The sequence below is a fragment of the Panthera leo genome, chromosome D2, assembly GCF_018350215.1.
Source record: "Panthera leo isolate Ple1 chromosome D2, P.leo_Ple1_pat1.1, whole genome shotgun sequence".
In the NCBI taxonomy this organism is placed as follows: Eukaryota; Metazoa; Chordata; class Mammalia; order Carnivora; family Felidae; genus Panthera; species Panthera leo.
In genome coordinates, this window is record NC_056689.1 from 56,948,460 (window position 1) to 56,969,434 (window position 20,975).

At 39.8% G+C, this 20,975-nt stretch overlaps 1 protein-coding gene across 2 annotated transcripts in view; it reads right to left on the reverse strand.

Moving 5' to 3' along the window:
* Window positions 1–20,975, reverse strand: part of HPSE2 (heparanase 2 (inactive)) — a 676,598-nt gene that overhangs the window by 18,206 nt on the left and 637,417 nt on the right. For both annotated transcript variants that reach the window (XM_042907947.1, XM_042907948.1), the window contains exons 10-11: window positions 8,911–9,056; window positions 1,388–1,534 (exon numbers count right to left, since the gene is read on the reverse strand). In XM_042907947.1, the coding sequence (XP_042763881.1) occupies window positions 1,388–1,534; window positions 8,911–9,056 (293 nt within the window). The remainder of the gene's footprint in view (window positions 1–1,387; window positions 1,535–8,910; window positions 9,057–20,975) is intronic.

A 20,975-nucleotide genomic window follows, 5' to 3' on the forward strand; every position in this document is an offset into this window, starting at 1 on the left:
GTGGCAGTGGGAGACTTGAACATATTCATGGTCCTCAGAAAATCAGACCCAGGGTGAGAATTTGTGAGCTGGAAGGGACCCTACCAAATATACAGCAACACTTGAATTTTGCAGATTAGAACACTGAGGCCAAGGGATTAGGATTAGAGGATCTGCCCAGGTCAATAATTATTTAGTGAAGCTGGGACCAGAACTGGTTCTCCTGCCTGAGATGAAGACCAGGAATTCAGCACACTGGTCATGAACTACTGGGAAATAGAAAGAGAGTGGATAAAATACTCAAGAGAATCTCCTAATACAGGTAGGGTTGAGAGGAAAGAAAAGTAGATGCAATGTACGTGTAGCCAAAGAAAAGAGCCAGTATGTGAACCAAGACTGAAAATACAGATCTAGGGTGGCCTGAAGAGACTCAATAAGTGACTTCCCAGATTGTGTTTTGTTCCCATTGCACATACAGTTGGAAGCCAAATGCAAGCCACCAAGGTTGCAGTGAAACAGCGAACAATTATAGCGCAAATAGTTGTGGGCAGCTGTGGGAGTGCAAGCCACCTGCTCCAAGTTTACAGCTTTGTTAAACTTGGTAAACATTAAAAATGCAATAGGAATGCTCCCAGTCTGTACAGCATCCCATACCCTGCCTGGGAGGCCTTACTCGGGGAGCTGAAGTGGCCTTGCCTGTGACCAGGCTCTTCTCACTGTGGCCTAGAGCTGTTTTCTCTTGGCAGAGGTCAGTGTTGTCAATAGTCTCTGGCAGAGATGGAGGGAGGTAGGGAGTATCACAGAATCATATATTTATAGAGTTTGAAGGGACCACAGAGCCCTCAAAATATAATTTCTCTTCAAACATTCAAATAAGGAAACTGAGATCCAAGAGGTGATGGATCTAAAGTTATACATTTAGGGGCAGAACAGACTCTTGAACTCTGAACTTTCAACCCTTTGTCCAGTGCTCCTTCTTCTAATGCCATGAGGTTTGTAGATGCTGACAAATAAGGAGTTATAGCATGACAGAATGTTACAGATGAAAGGGTCATGGTTTTCAACTATCAGAGTTTTTGGTTGTCACGTGACTAGGGGATGCTATTGGCATTTAGTGGGCAGGGACCAAGGATGCTAATAAGTAGCTTGAAATGAGATTACCTTTCATAATGAATTGTCTTGCCCAGATACCAAAAATGCCCTTGTTAAGAAATATTGTGTTTACCATTTGACTCCACGGTTGAGGAATCTAAGCCTAGAGACAGGGAGGGGTTTGAGTCAGCAGTCCCCTGATTCCATTCCACTGAGCCCCCAAATGAATTAGCAACACCAAAGGGGCAATTCTAGCTCCTTCCCCTCCCAGCTCCTGCTGCACTTGTTCTGAAGCTATTTCCAGGTTTGCACTTACTTGGACTTCAGGCCCTCCTGTCCATAGGGCTGCAGTAGATACTGGTGCACGAGCTTGTCCCTGAGGGTCCCGGCCAGTTTGATTTTCTTTCTTGATCGGTGCAGGTTGATGATAAAAAGTGTAATGGACCCTCGAACATAGTTGTGGCTGAGAAGGAGAGAGAGAGAGAGGGAGAGAGGGAGAGAGAGAGAGAGAGAGAGAGAGAGAAGGGAAAGATGGAAATAAAGTTGTCAGTTAGTTACTGCTAAATAATTTATAGACTGCACCAAACAGGACTGCCTCAGGAAAGGCCACTTATTTTATAGTTCTTGGTCACCTACACCTTCAAAGACAGGAAGGCCTTGTTATTGTGGCTTCCTGCAAAGAAGATACCTGCTTCCCACCAAACTCTTTTTGTTTTTGTTTAAATGCATTAAAATGATTTTAGAAAACAAAATATCTTTTTTCTGAATATGAAAATAAAACATGCCGATTGCAGAAAAAAAGGAAAAAATACAAAGACATACAAAGAAGAAAAAGAAAATTATCCTATAATCCAAATATCTTGAGATATGATAAAATTTTGGTAAACATCCTTCCAGTATTTTTTGTTTTATTAATTCAATATTAATTCAAATATTTACAGAGTACTTTCACACATACATATACATTTCTCAGTTTTCATTTAATTGGGACCATATTGTTTCTTCACTTTGTGAACATCTTAAACATATTCCCATGTTATTATGTTATTGTATTTCCTTCTATACTTATAGAAGAATGCTAAATTCTTCAATCATAGTAATGTAACATAATTTGTTTAGTTAACCCCCTACATTTGGGGACTTACATTGTTTTCAAATTTTTGCCATTTCAAATTACATATTCCATTATATAAACTTTTGCATATCACCATTATTTCGGATACAATCCTGGAAGTTGGGCACGTTAGGTCAAGGGGAATGCACATTGTATGGTTCTTAACCAAATCTCTGCTTCATTTCCAGTGATGCCCCTCCCTGTGGGAAGATTTTTTGTCCCTGCTCTGTTGAACCCTAGAGATTACACAATTGGCTTTGGCCAATAAAATGTGCTGTTAAAATCTTTGGGCATAAGCTTTAAGAGGCAGCCTGTGTTTTGCCATGTGTTTTTGCTGTGTCACAAGACCATCGATGTTCATGACAGAGGTGACTCTATTGACCTGCATCCTGGAATGAGGAGGATGTGGAGCAGAGCTACAGCTGAGCCAAGGCAGACAAGTAGCATGAATGAGAAATACACTTCCTTATGGAAAGCCGTGGAGATTTGTGGGTCCTCCATTATCATAGCATCACCTCACTCATCCTGACTGATACACACATTTTGCTAATATTGATGTTAATTCTCTAGAAAGCTTATACCAATTTGCTCTGTGCAGCTATCTATAAGTGCACCCATTTCCTCATACCCTTAAGAATAATGGATATTAACATTTTAAAATACCTTTCTCGGGCGCCTGGGTGGCTCAGTCGGTTAAGTGTCTGACTTTGGCTCAGGTCATGATCTCACAGTTTGAGTTTGAGCCCTACATTGGGCTCTGCTGACAGCTCAGAGCCTGGAGTCTGCTTTGGATTCTGTCTCTCTCTCTCTGCTCCCCCTACCCCCCAAAGTGAATGAACATTAAAAATAAAATAAAATAAAATAAAACACATTTCTCAACCTGAGAGGTGATAGTGGGATCTCAATGTTGTATTAATTTGTATTTTTAAAACATTCGTGCAGAGGTGCAGTATTATTTTCATTTGCCTGCTTGCCATTTCATCTCTCGTGTGAACTGACTATTCATGTCCTTTGCTCATTTTCTATTAATTTATAAAAACTATTTACTAAAGATGGTGATCCTTTGTCTGCATGTATGTTGCAAAATTTTCCCCAGGTTTCTTTGGCCAATTCAGTTTGTTTATATTTTATTTTGATGTATAGAAGTTAAAAACTTGGGGCACATGGGTGGCTCAGTCAGTTAAGTATCCTATTGTTGATTTCAGCTCAGGTCATGATCCCAGGGTTGTGGGATGGAGCCCTGCGTCAGGGTCCACACTGAGCATGGAGCCTGTTTAGGATCATCTCTCTCTCTCTCCCTCTCACCCTCCCGCACTTGTATGTGCTAGCTCTCAAAAAAAAAAAAAAAAAAAAAAAAAAGTTAAAAACTGTTAGGTAGTCAAATTTATCGATCTTTTTGATTTCTGCTTTTGCTGTTTACCTAGACCAAGATTATAAAACTACTCACATTTTGGAATCCTTTTAAACCAGCACAGGATGTTCAGAAGCCTGGAAGAACTGTATGCCTACATGCAAGAGCCTTCCAGCATGTATCAACAAAACTATAATGATTTCCTTCTTTCTTGTAGGAAAAAAGACTTTGTTTCTAAGGGGTCCCCTAGGGCCCCATCTGGATGGGTTAATGAGAGGAAACAGAAGAAATGACCCAGTCCTGCCTTCAAAGGAGGATTTCAGAGAAACTCTAAGTCAACTTTGCCCAGAGGAAAATATCATTCCTTGCAGAAACAGCATCCCTTACCCTTTGGGTCACTCACCTCTGCTTCTAAAGGTGCTAATGAAGAGTTGAGTGACTAAGGGCAGGTCAACATGATAACTTGGGTTGCTTTTGTTTTGTTTTGTTTTGTTTTTTAATAATACAGTTACCAGGGCTCATCCTGGAGATGTTGATTCCATCCATTTGTGATGGGGGCTAGGATATATACATATATATTTAGGATATTTGGCAGATGAGTTGGGTTTGGAAACCACATGCTTAGAGTAATCCATTAAGTTTATTTATGAGAATAATTCCCAAAGTATATTCCACTGACTGTGTGTCAGATGGTTCTTCTTGCATCTGTAGGAGGGCACATTATTGTGCTCAAGGCTTTCTGGATGCCTGCACTGATATTCTGATAGATTGTTAAATGACTTCTTTCTGGCTCCTCCTCCTCTGGTCCTTCTTCTCAATATTCTGAATCATGTGAAGTAACTTTTAGAGCCAACTGAGTAGGTCAGAAGAGAATGCCCATTTACTGAGCAAACTTGTGTCACTAGAGCTCAGAAGAGAGATGCTGCTAGCCTGTGTCAGCGTTACCATCGTTAAAAGAACACCAACTATATTCCATTGGTGGGTGGGCTTTAGGTTTAGCTTAGCTGAGGAAACTGAGGCAAACACCATTAATTACAGGTACTCTGGGCTTCAGAGTGTGAGCAAAAGTAGGCATGGATGGGTACCAATTTTGCCAGGCTGTGGTAAGCTCTTTTGCTAACTACCAGCCGATAACTTTCTCAAAGGCTAGCAGTGGAGGAGGGAAAGCTGTGTGCTTGCATTTACAAGTTTCTCCTCTGCAGAGCTGGGGCAGAATGAGCCCTGGGAGACTGCAGAGGAGAAGGGTGGGATGTGGGGAAGTGGTGGGTGGGAGGGAGACCTGAAATCACAGCATAGCTGCAGGGAAAGCTGTCTTTTCAAGCTGCTTGGCAATGGTCTGATTTCCATTTACATAGTTCCCCTGGGGGAGAAAAACCTGTACTGAAAGCCAGCTCACAGACCAATGTGCAGAGGCTCTCACAGAATGCACAGAGCCTCCTCAGGTAGGAACTGGCATTGAAGACTACCTCAGCTGTCCCTTTTTCTGCCTGGCTGATGGGCAAAGGCATTAGGCAGAGGTCTTCTGGCTGCGAAGCCCCATTCTTGGGTGGAGATTGCAGCACCAACCTGAGAGTACTGTGTCAAGAATACAGATTCCTGAAGAATATGTATTCTCTGCCCACAGAAAAGTAAGCTTGGAGGAGTATCTGTTCCCTAAGAAGATGGGGTCTGACAGAAAGCATGGCTGACAGGCAGTTGATCATCTTCTGATGTCAAGTCCAGGTGACTTTTGGTTCTCTTAGCAAATGTCCCTTTCTTTCTGGTGGAACATCTATCTTACTCCAAGTCTCATTGTGGTGAGACTTTTTCACCAGCAGACAATCCATGCATCTGGAGTGCATCTTTTTGGCTGTTCTTTTGCTGCCTGACGTCTTCTCTGTGATGCCATGGGGGTAGGAGGAAGTGAGTCAGGGAAGGGAGGCTCAAAGTGGAGTATCCTGGATATAAGAGGTAGGGGACATCATATGGAGAGGTGCATCTTGACGTCCAGATAAAAAACAGTCACCGTTCTAGAAATGCCTCCAGTGAAGCTGAGAGACAGAGGAAAGGGAAGAAAAGACGGTGCTTTGGAATCCATGGTCCATTTCCAGTGAAAGTCCATGTGTTTGAAAACTGGGTTGGTCCATTGTCTCCAAATCTAACTCAAAGTTTTTGGGTTCGGTAAAAGTCAGGCCATGTTTTGCCAAACATTTTTTCCCCTAATTTCAAAGCCCCTGTGTATTTTAAGGGAAATTTAATCCACATGTTTCTGATTCATTTACACTTAACTCATCAAAATATTGTTTTGTAAGAGCTATTTGATGTCCAAGAAGCCTCAGGAACCTTTTTTATGAGTCTTTAAAAAAATTCTTCTAAAAAACAGGAAGTCGTGTTTTGCCAATAATAAACAAACTTGAACCCCAAAAGGCTGAATTTTGCTTCAATATCCACCAGGTTCCAATTGGTTCTGAACTTGGCTAAGGACCTCAACTCCTCCCCAGAAACATACATTGTTTCAGCAGAATGGTTTATAAAAACAAGGTTTCCCAGTCAAAACTTATTTGTTCTCTGAACAAGAAGACCTAAGGCAAGAACTGCCACGCTGCCAGGCTCCTCATCTGTTAATTCTAGGAAAGAAGGCAGGAAAGCACCTGCTCGTGTTGGTATGCATACCTAACTTTTTATCCTAAATCCAGCCTAAAACACAACACTCTCCTAGGTCAAAACCAAACCACAATGCAAAAGTCTGCCAGGAAGGGCAAGGAGGTATTCAATTAGAGGTTGCATAACTGTCCATCAAGGAGGCTGTAAAAGGAATTTCTGTTGTATAGGACACCAGACCAAAAGATCTCTAAGGGTTCTTCCCAAATGTAAAATTGTTTGTATTATTAGTGTTGTTAGTTGTGTATAGTACAAATATCTGGCAAGATGCCTGGCATGTGGCAAGTGTTCAATATACATTGGAGTGTAGGAGTTGTTTGAATAGACACTCTCTTTGGGTCGTTCTGCTGATAAGTTTATACTTTCTCACCCAATCCCTGTTTTGGCCAAGGATATATATTTTCAGAGTACTGGTCAAGATTGAATAGTGGGAAGCCAACATGCCCACTCTGTGACCTTGACCTCATTGGGTATGAATAAACTAAGTGAATCAGTAGTGTTTCCTCATGACTGTTGTGGAAGATAAGAGGGCACATACAGGGCACATGGCTTCCCAGGGAGAAGGAGCAGAGACACTTGTCCTATCCCTGTGCTTACCTGTCTGGGGCATTGAACATTCACAGACATGGAAGAGACCTGCAACTTCAGTGAGCTCAGTGCGTCCATCGTGGGCTTACTTTTCTAATAGGAACAAAAAGGTCTTCACCCCTATTATTATTGTTAAGGCCATATGTGCAATAGATTAGTCAAGTCTTGTCTTTCTTTTTTAATGGAGAAGAGGGATGATACTGACAGGAGCACAGCAGCACTGTTTCCCCAGCGAGGTTCGAAGTGAGTTCCCATAGAAAGTAGAGGTGCACTGGTGATGTAGGGAGAGTATTAAATCCATATGATTTTAGTAACTTGTTTGAGGTCTCATGCTAGTGAATGGTAGAATAATTAACCACTCTACCACACCACCTCCTTCAGGATGCTGTGCTGATATCAAAGGGGAAGAGAGACTAGAACTGGAAATCCTCAGTGATGTCTTGATGCCCTATGTCTGCATTCATTCATTCATTCATTCATCAAACATTCACTGAGATTTTCTTCATGCCAGTCACCATATTAGACACTAAGAATAAATAGAACAATGAATGAGACACTGGCCCTGAGTTCACGGTATATTTGGAATATTCGTGATAACTTCCCACAAGAATGTCAAAGAATGTCAGGATAAGCACTGAGATGGGACTACGTGAGGAGCCCTCTGTGAGGACACCCAAATTCTGCTAAGCCCATGACTACTGACATTTTCCCCCTGGTTCCTCAGACCCATTGTAAACAGGGCACAACTGATGCTCTTCCCAACAGAGACAAAAGGTGCCAAGGGTAATTTTTCTCTCTTGAAGCTGGGGTCCGCCTTTTGAGTGATTTCCTCAGGGCCAGGGTGGAGACACGGAATACAATGTTTCCTTGTGTGGTGATCAGATAACTCCAGCCAAAGCCATAAAGTAGTCACTCTCTGTCAGGTATTGGATTGAGCTTCCTGTTGAGCAAAAGGGACGTTGAAAGCCTCTGGCCTCTGCCCAAACCAGCCTCCTCTCATCCACAATAGGCACTTGTATCTATAGACAAGACAACTGGCCCCTGGCCCTGCTATGTTCAGAGTGATTCTTTGAAAAACCTTATCATGATAAATTAATTGGCTTGGCTCTTCTCTCATCAAGGAAGGGGAAGGAGCGTCTATTGTAATCTGACCACTGGAGCTCTTTGTGCTATCCACTGCCCATGATCAGCGCCTGATAGGCCCACTGGAATGAAGGCCTGGCTGGAGGTGCTTGCTTCCTCTTCCCCTCCCCCCCCCCCATCCCCAGGGTTTCTCTGCATTAAGAGAAAGAGTTCTCTTTTTCCAAGCTGCCTACTCTGCTCCTTACATAGGAAGTGATGTAAGAAAGCCATATTTGGTCAGATGGGTTTGGCCTTAGGCTCAGTGTTCAATTTTTACCTTATGATCTTCATGTTTTAAAATATTTTAGCTGCAAAAATTTATTTATCTAATGATAATTCTTTTTTTGTTTGTTTACAGACAACTGTAGTGACAACCAGTGCTTCAGATCAAAAAGAGAAGGATTACCACACTGATTGTTCTGAGTCTAGCCCTGTAAAAAAAGGAAGACTAGATTTTATTAACCTCTTAACATTTAAAGTAGCTGGAAAGATTTCTGAAATTCTGAAAATGGTTCTAAAGCTGGCATGACTACCTTTGGGCACTGCCGGCTTGGGACACACTGGTCTAGGGCTAGCTTCCTAGTGGTATAGCTCTCCAGCATGCACCTTAGAAATGTAGACTTATTTCCTCAAGCTCTGCCGGTGGATCAGAGGAAAAAAATTTTATATCTCTAGCCTTGGTTCAGGCATAGGTACACAAAAAACGCCTCATGGGCATTACATCAACTGACACAGAGAAAATGCTCAATAAAAATTTGTTGGATGAAGAAGTAAATGAACAAATGGCATGTATTTTTATGAACTTTTTGTGCATAAATCCTCTGAGAGTGAGAAAACGGTTTTACTTGGAAAAAAGCTCTTTATCAGAGATCATATGAAACCCGCAAAAAGCAGGAATAACGATTCCAGAAGCAGTTTACAGTAAGTCTTACAGGGGTCCCCAAATGTTATGGAATTTTAAGAGGGGCCCAAAGCCTGAAGCCCCTTGTGAGTGGCTTTCTGTGACATCTTCCTGAAGACTTACTTGTGGTGGTTTGTGCAGTGAGCATAAATCCTTAGTTTGTCCCGGATCACTCGGCCTGGCCGTGGCTTCCGTTGGAGCCCAGCCACATGCACAGCCAAGACCTTGGGGCCAATCAGGCGCTTGTAAAGGAGAGAGAGCCAGTAGTCCTGAGAAGAACAGAGAGATGGAGAGTCAGAGAAAGATACAAGTTGAGTGTCCTGAGTAAACATACCAATACCAGAAACCACTTCTTACCAGGGGTACAGTGAACCACAACTAATGAGATCCTAATCCTGTAAGCATGTCAACCCAATGAAGTGCTCACCTTGGGTTGATAATGAAATGGGCATTGTCTCAAGTGGCCTTTTCAAATGACCAAATGGGGTAAGTGGGGTGGACTTGGACCAGCCTACAAAACAAATGAATCAAAGTTTTTCACATATGAAATAATAACCTGGTATGGCCTTCCATTTTTAACTTTCTTTTCCTATGACTTTACTTTCATAATGGCCTATGACCTGTATTTAACTGTAGAATAGAAGATTTCCAATCTTTAGAATTGTCATCAATATGAGAATCCAAAATGTCATCCTCCAAATATTGTCACTAAAGGCGATTAGTGTGGTGAGGGGAGATGAAGGTCCTCCAGGCAAAAGACCAGGGTTCTGGATTCCAGCGTCAGAAACACCAACAGAAGAATGTTTGCAAACCATGGTGCTAATCCTTGGTCATTCTCAATAGTTCTAAAATAAAAAGAATAATTCTAAGATAAAAGAATGTGATGCTTTTAACCATTCCAGCATCCATTTGTAACTGATTAATAAATACTCAATCTGTGGCCCACACGTATATTTGAACTTACAAATGCCTATTCACTGCTGCCTTAATTTCTATGGCACTTGTTATTATCATATTTTGTTTTTACTCTTGATACAAGATATATTTTGTATTTTGTACTTGTTTTGTATTTGCTCTTATATCCAATTATGGGGCAATGACTTCAGTGTTCATAACTCGTCATGTAAAAAAGGGGTTCCTAATTTGTTTTAGGGGCTTCCTCGCCCCTCTCTCCCCCTCCCAGTTCTGGAATTCCATAATCATGCCATTCAGTGCATTGACGCTACTCAAGGCCTTAAAGACATCACGCGTCTTTTCTCAGCCTTCACCTTTCCAGGCAGAAACCTTTTAATGATCTTCTCTTTTTTTCCCCCTCTAGTGTGGTCATCTATAATGTCAGCTGCCTAAAAATGTCTGTTGAAGTGCATAAATAAGGATAAAGTCTCAAAGCCCCTTTGCCACCAGAATAGCTCTAAATCTGCCCTGAGTAGTGAGCTCTAAGCCTTGTCCAACCATCTACCTTAATTCATACTAAGTGTCCTCAGAATGGCTGTTAATTATGGCATCTTAATATTTAAAATGCCAAGTATTTTATCATTGTCAATCATATAAATGAAAAAAATCGCGGTTCAGTCTGCTCCTATTTGACTATAATTTCTGTATTTTTGATTTGAAGTAAACTTCATGAAGTGATAGTCACCCAATTTCCAATGGGATATCCACTTTTTTCACATTGATTTATAATATATCTTTTAATATTATTAGTAAGTATCTTTGGAATGTATATGGAACGAATATTCCACCCAAATTTGTAGTTTACTTTTTATCACTTTTTATGATTTTTGACATGGCCAATTTAAAAAAAAATTATAGGAAAATATATCAATCTTTTGATTTCTTTCACTTCTTTTAGAAAGCCCTTCCTCACACAAGGATCAGAATAATCTTCACTGATATTTCTTCTAGTTCTTTTTATAATTATTTAAAAATTTAACCTCTTAATTCATTGAAAAATATTTTGCTGTATGGTACTAATTATTTTCTAAATTAGTCTACAACTAGTAGCATCATAAAGTTGATAACCTATTCCTAAACCCATCTTTCTCACATACCAACTTTTATATATATGTAAAAATATATAGATATATAATATATGCATTATAATTTGTAATATATTATCCATTTTACATCATTTTCATTATTATAGTTTACATTTCAGTATCTAGAGTTTCAAGTTCATTTCATTCATAATTTTTCTTTCTTCATTCAAACTTTTTTTAATTAGTCATATCCACTTATTTTTCCAAATAAACTTTGAAACCATTTTTTGTAGCATTTGTTGTTACAGAGAAATTTGAGGCTAGTGTGAATTTTATTCTATGTTTATCTAGCCAGTTTATTTTCTTTCTTTTATATTCTGCCAGGATGCTTACAGAAGTCATGTTTTATTCTTGATATCTGAACTTTTACCAGGACTATGTCACTATGGATTTCCGCCTTAATTTGCTGATATTTGGGGAGTACTTTTGTTCAGGAAGACTAAGGCCTTTTTTTAACCTGTAAGAATTTTCTTTAAGTATAGCTTCGAACTCTTTTTCCCTCTGTTTGCTCCAATCTTTGGTTTAGGAATCTGGTAGCCTTCCATCCTCAGTCCTGTACTTCTATCATCTGCTTTCTCACTGGTTTTCATTTTTGCTTTCACTCTGCAAGAGGACATCTCAGGTTTGTCTTCTACATTTTCCCCAGGATCATTTCTGTCATCTGCCAAGTGCAATGAGTATTTTAATTGTTATTACAATTTTACTTTCCTTGTAATCTTGTCTCATTTAGCTTACCTGACTGGCACTCATTTAAAAAATTTTTCCCATTTGATGTGTGCTATGTATGTGTCTTCCATCAATTCATCAAATCGTTTCCAACAATTTTTCATGTACATAAAACTTACGTGAGAGTTCGGAAGCATATGAGAACCCACCACCCACCTGAAAAACTACCATAATACCCACATGATGGCATCTAGTTATGTGATTCTTCCCTTTTCCATTTTTGTGTTTTTCATTCTCTTGCTTCATATTTTAATTTTATCCATATAATTGCTCCAAAGCAATATATTATTTAATTTATTAGCTTTATAAAAGTGGTATCATGCTGTATATAATTTTGTGTGACATACTTTTTCACTTAACATTATGCTTCTAAGATTTATCCAGGTTGTTATATGTTCATTTTCAATATTTGTTCATTTTCAATATTGTATGATACCTTACTGTGTGAACATACTACGGTTTATTTATCCATTCTTCTGCTGATGGATATTTGGGTTGTGTCCAGATTTTTGCTGTTATGAACATCGTGGCTTTGAATATTCTTATTCCTGTTTCCCAAGACATAAGAGAAGAAATCTGGAGCAGTATTGCTCCAATCGTGATTGGAAACCAGCAGCAGCCCCAGCACCCAGGTGCTTCTCAGAAATACACATTCACAGGCTCTATCCCAGACCTATTGAATCGGAGTCTCCAGGGGGTGGGGCCCCCAAACTGTGGGGCTCTGCAGGTGATTCTGACATTTATTAAAGTGAGAGAAGCATTGTTCTAGAGTACAGACCTAAGAATGGAATTGCTGTGTCATACACAAGTACACAAATATCCAACTTTACAGGTTAATTGCCAAACTGCTTTACAAAATGACTTCAATTATTCCAACTTACACTTCATCCAGCAGTGTCTGTAGGAGTTCCCCTTGACCCATATCCTTGCCAACACCTGTTATTTTCTGACTTAATTTTTGCACAAAAATCTAGTTCTTTTTGTGTGTTGTTTAAGAAGTCCTTCCTCATGTCTGGTTCATAGATATTTTATATTTTCTTTTATAACTTTTGAAGGTTTTTTTCTTAATCATTAAATATTTAATCAATCTGCAATTGATCTATGGGTATGGTGTGTTAGGTAGGTATCTAATTTCATATTTTTCCATGTGGGTAGTCAGTTATATCAGCATCATTTATTAAATTGTGTCTTCTTTCTTTCATGATGTGCAATGTCCTCTGTGTTATATATCAAACTTCCATATATTCATGGGTTTGTTTTGGGGCTTTCAATTCCATCCCTCTTTGCTGTCCTGTATCACTGCCACACTGTTTTAATTACCATTGTTTGATATATGTCTTGAAATCTGGTAGAGCAACCCCTCCTATCTTACTCTTCAGGAATGGTTTTGCTAATCTTGGGCCTTTGCTCAGCCACAGACATTTCAGAATCAGATTGTTAAATATCTAAACAAAATCTGCTGGGACTTTGGAATTTCATTGAATTTACAGCTCAAATGAGAAGAGTTTACATTTTTATAATATTAAATCTTCTTATCCATAAATACAAAAGGCAGCGAAACATAAACTCCTTCTAGTTATGGAATTTTTTTTCTTTCTTTGTTTCTTTTTTGTTTCGTTCTTTCTTTCAAAGTTCACAGTCATGTAATTTCTTTTTCTATTAAGAAAGTGTCTTAGATCTTCCACAATGAAAACAAATCTTGAAAGGAGAAGAAAACATGGAAATGTTTTCAGTTCAGAGACTGAAATCAGGAAACATTTTATTTTTAGGAGTTTTCTGTTAACCATTTTGTAGTAAGCATAGCAATAAGGAGAATCTGGTGTTAAGCCCCAAACTTGCCCTTTTGGCAGATTCACTGATTTTCCATTTCTAGAGAAAGCACTTTCAAAGGACTTCTATATTCCTTTTCTCCCTTTTTTCTCTGCTTTTGGTATTCTGTGAAAACTATTTCCGATCATCTCTTCATTTCCATTTCCAAAACTGTACATGGGTAGACAAAAGCCTTCATTTCCCCACCTCCCATCCCACCCCACCCAGCCCCCAGAATTCAAGGATAGTGTGCTCGGGTAAAGCATGTGATCTAGGCAATAGCTGTGTGTTTCTCAGATGCTGGAGGCAAATGCCTGCTTTTTTTTTTTTTTTTTAAACCTCCTTACATTTAGCTCATACATATATTTTAAGCGCACACACATTTGTAATAACATTGTGTATATAGGTGCATAAGCAATAGATTGATAAACATGAAACTTAGGATAATGGTCATGTCGGGTGGGGCAGGAGGAATCAGAGGAATGGCATAGTGGGAGAATGCAGAGGCTGATAGTAGTGTCTTAGCATGAGACTGGGTGGTGGAATCAAGGTGCTGATTACATTGTTTTGCTTTAAAAGTAACGTAGGACTGATCATCTTTTAAAAGTGCCAAGTAAGATATTAAAGAGATAATACAGGAACATTATGGATGCATTTGCTTACCAGAGCTCCCTTCTGAAGGTGACCTTGTTAATCCACCCATAGGCTGGCATCTCTTTGAATTGTCTTGCCCGTAGAGAGATGGCTTCATGGTGATAGTGTTCCTAGTCCACCACCTCTTCCCTCAGGGTAATGGAGGTTTGCGTTGGTGCCAGTTGATGGCAGGTTAAAAGCCAAGATGAATGTGAAAATTTCCCCTTTACTTAGTTCCATGTGCCATTTTCAGACTCCTCTCTCACTTTGATCTTCTCTCACTTCCCTGTGTATCCTACCTCTTTTTAAAACTCCACCTTTCCCGTGTCTCTGTGTTTATGTCTCCCTCACGTACACCAGGTCTCAGCAGGATCAAACTATATTTCCTACCTGCCTCCCTTCAATAGTCCCTCCCTCCTTCTCCTCTTTCTTTTATTTTACTATGAATATGTGCCGTTTACATAATCACAAATAAAACTAACCAAATGAAATGCTTCCTGAATATCTCTTAAGGAAATGACATGAAAAGGCAGAAAAAATTACCTTTATGCATAGACAGGAAAAAATAAAGAATGCACATACATATCTAACAACAACAATAACAACAAAAAGACATTATATGAAAGAAAGGTGGAATATAAACATAACTTTTCAGACAATAAGTCATCAAGAAGAAAGACTAATATAATTTTTTATGTCAATAATAAAAAAACATCCAAAGCAAGGAGTGCATCGCAATTTTCATGATACAAAGAGAGACACAGACAGACATTTTTTAAGTGTATCAGACATAAGAAGAGGTGGAAGAAAAATAGTGTCCATTTATTAGCTGGAGAGGGAAAACTAATAACAGGTGACACTAAAAAGACAGAGGTTTTAAATCTTTTCTTTTTCTTTACTATTTGTCAAAAAGTCAATTGTTGTCTGAAAGCCAGACAGTGCAGTATATGGAGTGAGTTGAACCAAAACAAATGGGAAAAGAGAAACAAACTGACAGTATTTTGCAGAATTTACTGGATTAATCACTGAACTGTGTGTTCTCTGAGGTCTAAGACTACTTACCCTTTCCTTGCAGGAGGTGCTACAATAAAATTATGGAATGTGCACTATGTTTAAGACTCCATGCCAGGCATTAGTGGCATGGAGATATACAGTAGTGAATAAGACAAACACAGTTCTTGCTATTATGAAGCTTATATCTAGCAAGAAGAAGTCCTTAAGCCAATGAGTTAGGCAATTAATTAATTTCAATAGTGCTAATGGTAGTGGAGGAATCTATGAGCCTAATATAATAGAACTTGTGATGCCCTGGTGGGGTGGTGAGGAAAGAAGTCTCTCATGGAGTGAGAGACTTCATTTAAGATTTGAGGGAAAGAGGGGAGGGGCTTGAGAGTGTTTTGGTCAAGAGAAAGGTTATGCAAAGTCTCTGAGATGGGGAGGGGTTTGGAATGTTTGAGAATCAGAAAGCAAACCAATTCAGCTTGGAGCTCAGCATTGACTACAAGATGAGGACGGCAGAGCCAGTTCTTGTAGATCTCAGGATTCTAGATTTTGTCTTAAAATAAATGGGAAACCATTGCAGAATTTTAACAGAAAAAGTGACATTATTCAATTTACATTTAGCAAGTTGACCCTCACAGCTGTGCAGAAAATGGATTGTAGAAAACCATTTAGGAGGTTAGTTTAGAAGAAAAATGAGGGGCGCCTGGGTGGCGCAGTCGGTTAAGCGTCCGACTTCAGCCAGGTCACGACCTCGCGGTCCGTGAGTTCGAGCCCCGCGTCAGGCTCTGGGCTGATGGCTCGGAGCCTGGAGCCTGTTTCTGATTCTGTGTCTCCCTCTCTCTCTGCCCCTCCCCGTTCATGCTCTGTCTCTCTCTGTCCCAAAAATAAATAAAAAAACGTTGAAAAAAAAAAAAAAAAAGAAGAAGAAAAATGATCATTTGATTAAGGTGAGGAAGTTAGAAAGAAGAAGAGGGATTTGAGAAATATTTAAGAGATGAAATTGATTGTGTGTGGTGATTGATTGGATACAGAGAATGAGCATGAAACTGGATTTGGAGCTTTTTAAATGCTCAAATCCTTAATTCCAGAGGATGGGATGGCTATGGCAGGACAACAAGAGCAGTGCATCCCTTCTACCCTCACCCCACCTCCTCCTAACCCAAACCCAGCCCGCAAAAGCTTAGTGACATTGAGTTCTGCCAGGGATACACAAAGAATATACCTGAAAGAAAATCAAACAGAGTGATAGTGATACCTAACAAATGTGCACTGGTTAAATATTTCCTAATGCATCCCTAAAATTTAGTTCTGAAGTTTCTTTTTATCACTTTTAATGCATACAAGTCCAATGCACATTTTTGAAATGTTCTGTCTTTATTCACTTACTTTACTCATATTTCTCACATTTACTATTTCCACTAACCTAAAGCTGGGTAAGGGGACCTTTGCTTTAGAAAGCCAAGGTCTGGTCCTCCTTCAGCAGTACCCTTCTCCATGGGGCAAGAAGTCCACAGAGCCAAGGGCCCAGGCCTCTTTCTAAACCACATTCTGAGTCTCTGTGACCCTAGAATTCTCTGTTCAGATAGTCCCTAGCTTGTAGTCAAGACTTGCATTGACCTCAGCCAGGAGACTGGCTTCCTAAGAGTGGACTGTAGTTGGGAAGCGTGCACCCTAGCCTGAAAAGGAGGTAAGGGGCAGCTGGTTATGGAGGTCTGATTGGGTCTTGGGTTGTAGACTGGGTTATTTACACTGCATGACCATGACACCTTTGATGATACACTAGGGGTGGGAAGGGGGTGCTGGGTTGTGGCCCTAGGTGCTGACCAATCAAGTGAGAGCTAAGAATACATTCTTTACTTCTACAAGCATTTTCTGAGCACATATTAGTGGCATGCAAAGTATTCTGTTGAGTCTGGGTGATACAAAGATGAACAAGACATCTTCCCATCCTCAAGGAACTTAGTGGTCAAGATACATATAAACAATTCTTTGTAAAATGAGGCTGACTAAAGTAAACTTTACATGAGCAGAAACCACTGTAATACTTTGGTAGTTCAGAAGAGGAAATAATTATTTACAACCAGGAGATTCAAGGAAAGCTTCACAGAGAAACAAAAGTGGTGAAATAATTTGCTTAGAGTTGAAAGATACATATTCAAATCCTGGACAGTAATTTATTCTCTCTAAACCTCAATTTCCTTGTAGGGGTTTAATGAGATAATATATCTGGCAACATCTGTCATAGTGCCTGGTAAATGAAGTATTTAATACATGTCGCTTTTTCTTCTCTTCATTCCTTGAAAGATTGTTTTTCTAGCCTCATGAAAATAGTTATATTCCAGTAGGTACATAGTTATATTGCAAGTTGCCCAGAAACATAAACATAACTTGTATGTATGTGGGGGGAGGGGTTGGCTGTGTGTATTTGAGGGGGTGTGAGCATGTGTGTGTATGCATGTGTGCGTGTGTTGGGAGATTAAAGAAGATTGGAAGGAACCTCATTCAGATCAAGGCTTACCTTTGCATCCCCAGTGCCAGTGAACATAGATATTGGTACTCAATAAATGTTTGATTGAATGAATGATCAAATTAAAGTTCACTTCCTGAAGCTGATGTGGGGGACTTCCAAGGCAGAATGGGAATGAAATGATAACTTTGCAAGGTTCAAAAGGCCATGGATTTCCTGGGCACTGACAGGCCATGCTGCAGCTGCCTAAACTTGTTTAATCTCAGTATTTTCTTCTTGTGGGAGGTATATATGCCCTGAAGTGTGACAAAAAATGACAAATATTTTTCCTTCATGGAGCCTCTTGTCTGACTTCCAAAGTCACAAAAACCTAGTTAAGTCCTAGTGGGCACAAATGCTATACCAATAGCCACCTTCATCTAGATATCTGACCTTAGAGAGCCATGAAGAAATGAAGTGGAACATCACCGTGGATGTTTGCATTAGACATGGCGGCATGCCAGAGCTCGCATGTAAGGGAAAGAACCCTGCTGCTCCAACTTCCTCCACAGAGAGGGAGCTACAGGGAAGATCCAGAAAGTTTCCATGTGACTAAAGCATCTTTGGAAATACTAAAAGCTACAATTTTCCCTGCTGCTCTCCCTAGAGGGAATGAAATCCCCTCCAATCAATTTTTTTACCACCTTACTCACAACTATCAAATGGCTAGAGACCAGTGGCTAAAACTGTGATTTTAACTTGAATTGGCCCCTTACCACCCTGCTTTTATCTACCTGGCCCTTTGTGCTCAAGGACATTGATGTTTTTCTACCTCCCACCTCAGACAGGGCCTTCCGGTTTCTCTAATTACCTCCCAAACCCATCCCACACACCCCTCCCCAGCATGGGCAATCACTAGCTCACACACATACACTTTGTTAACTCTTAACTCAGATGTTAGCTTTAGGGTCACTTTCCCAGGGAAGACTTCCTGGACCACCCCCATCCCCTGCCTAGGCTGAGCCACATTTCTGTGTTATATGTTCTCATAGAACCACCGAAATAGTTTCTCTTAGGACACTTGATTCAGTTTGTATTTACACATTTATGGATGGGATTTTCTGATTCATATGTCTCTTCTCTTCTAGACTATGACTTCCATGATGGTGGGACTGTGTTTTCTTACAGTTGTGTCCCCAAGCCTAACACAGCACCTAGAACATAAAAATGCTCAATGAAGAGGTAGAACTAGAAGCGCCTAGAAGTAACCCTCTTCCCCTGGGTCTGGCTCCTTTCCCCTTGCTCCTCTTACTCAGTCTTATCTACAGCCGGACTTTAATCTACTTTGAAACAAATTATAGAGTTTGTCTGTACTCAGCCCCAACAATCCTAGACCTAAGCGAGGATGGGAGAAAGCACTGGCTGAGCTGGGGCTCTGCGGTGCAGTCAGTGGCAGCAGGGAGGAACTTCTAGCCCATTACAATGGGTATGATGCCCAAACCAGAGAAATGGGTGGAATCGAGACCCAGGAAACCTTCAAACCAGAAATGCAGCCCAGATGGTCATCACTCAAGGGGCACCAGAAGTACTGGGGTATGAAATCAGAATTCTAGGAATACTTCAGGTGCAAGCAATCATAAGCTTGCACAAAGAATTATAAAGGTCTGTATTGAATCTGCTCACTGAGATAAGTAGGTGATGTTGTCTGGCTTCAAAATGCCAGGGGAAGAACTGAGAAGTTTGCTGTAAAAAGAAGCCAAATTATATGCTTTCAGTGAGAGTTATTTTTGGCAAAATATGCATTTAAACTGTTCTTATTTCAACAACTTTGATAGTCAGATCATGAAAGTCCAGCATGTTATTGAAACATTTCCTAGTGTTTAATATTAAACATGAATTGCCAAATGGTGTGGCCACTGTGGAAAGCAGTTGGGCAGTTCCTCAAAAGCTTAAAAGTTAAACATAGAATTACCTCAACACAGCAATTTTATTCCTAGGTATACACCCCCAAGGAACTGAAATCAAGGACTTGGATAGATACTTGTAAGTGAAAGTTCATTATAGCATTGTTCACAATAGCCAAAAGGTGAAAACAACCCAAGCGTCCATTCACAGATGAATTAGATGTGATATATCCACACAATGGAATCTTATTCAGTCATAAAAAGGAATGAAGGTCTGACACATGCCACAACGTGGATGTACCATGGGAACACTGTGCTAAGTGAAACAAGCCAGACACAAAGGACAAATATTGTATGATCCCACTTACATGAAATATCTCGAGTAAATAAATTCAGAGATACAGAAAGTAGAATAGAGGTTACCAGAGGCTGGTGGAGGAGGTGAGAATGGGGAGTTAATGCTTAATGGGTACAGATCTCTATCCAGAGTGATGAAAATTTTGTGGAAATAGCAGAGATGGTGGCACAATATTGTGAATTGACAATGAACTACATACTTAAGAATGGTTAAATTAGCAAATTTTATGTTCTCTATATTTTACCAGAATGAAAAAAAAATTAATTGCCAGAAATAACCTTTCTTGAGAATACGCGGTAATGTGCATCCGAGTCTCAAATTGCTGCATACCCTTTGACCCAACAATTCCACTTTTCCCAAAGAAATAATCATAATATGTGCAAAGATTTGTCTGTAAGATGGTTGCAGTAGCCATTGTTGGTTTTGTGCCCTAAATTCCTCCCCTTCTTATTACAGCATCTGGATTTCTACTGGGAAATGATTCGGCCATAATTGTTTCTCCTTGAGGAAACTAAGTGATCTTATTACGCCAGTTGGACTTTCTCTCCAGGGAAGTCTGGCAACTGAATGGTATGGCCAAACATGCCACTTATTCTATGGAGTGTCATTTGTGCTGCCACCTGGGTTCCATGTTGTCCTGGATTCCATCCCTTCTAAGCTGTGTGCTTCAGCTTTTCATCTACCCCATTTCTTCTCTGCTTAAGTTCCCTAGATTTCTTCCTTCCCTCTTTTTCCTATGGCCAAAGACTCTTAACTGGTTCAATGATCATCACAGCATTATGTTTAATGGGGAAAAAAAGCTGAAAACAATTAAAAGTTCAATAAATAAATTACTGAAAAAAATTATAATAGATCGAACTATGGATATTTTGCAGTCCCTAAAAATTATATTTTAGAAGAATAATTAATGATGTCAAAAGATGTTCATTATAGTGTATAGAAAAAGAGCAGTCTCAACACTTCCACACAACATCCCATGTTCATCACAAGTACCCTCCTTAATCCCCATCACCTTTTCAACCCATCCCCCTACCTCTGGTAACCATCGGTTTGTTCTCTATGGTTGAGAGTCTGTTTCTTGGTTTTTCACCTCTTCCCTCCTCCATGTTTGTTTTGTTTCTTAAATTCCACATATGAGTGAAATTATATGGTATTTGTCTTTCTCTGATTGACTTATTTCACTTAGCATAATACTGTCTAGCTCCATCCATGCCATTGCAAAAGGCAAGATTTCATTCTTTTTTATGGCTGAATAATATTCATGTGTGTGT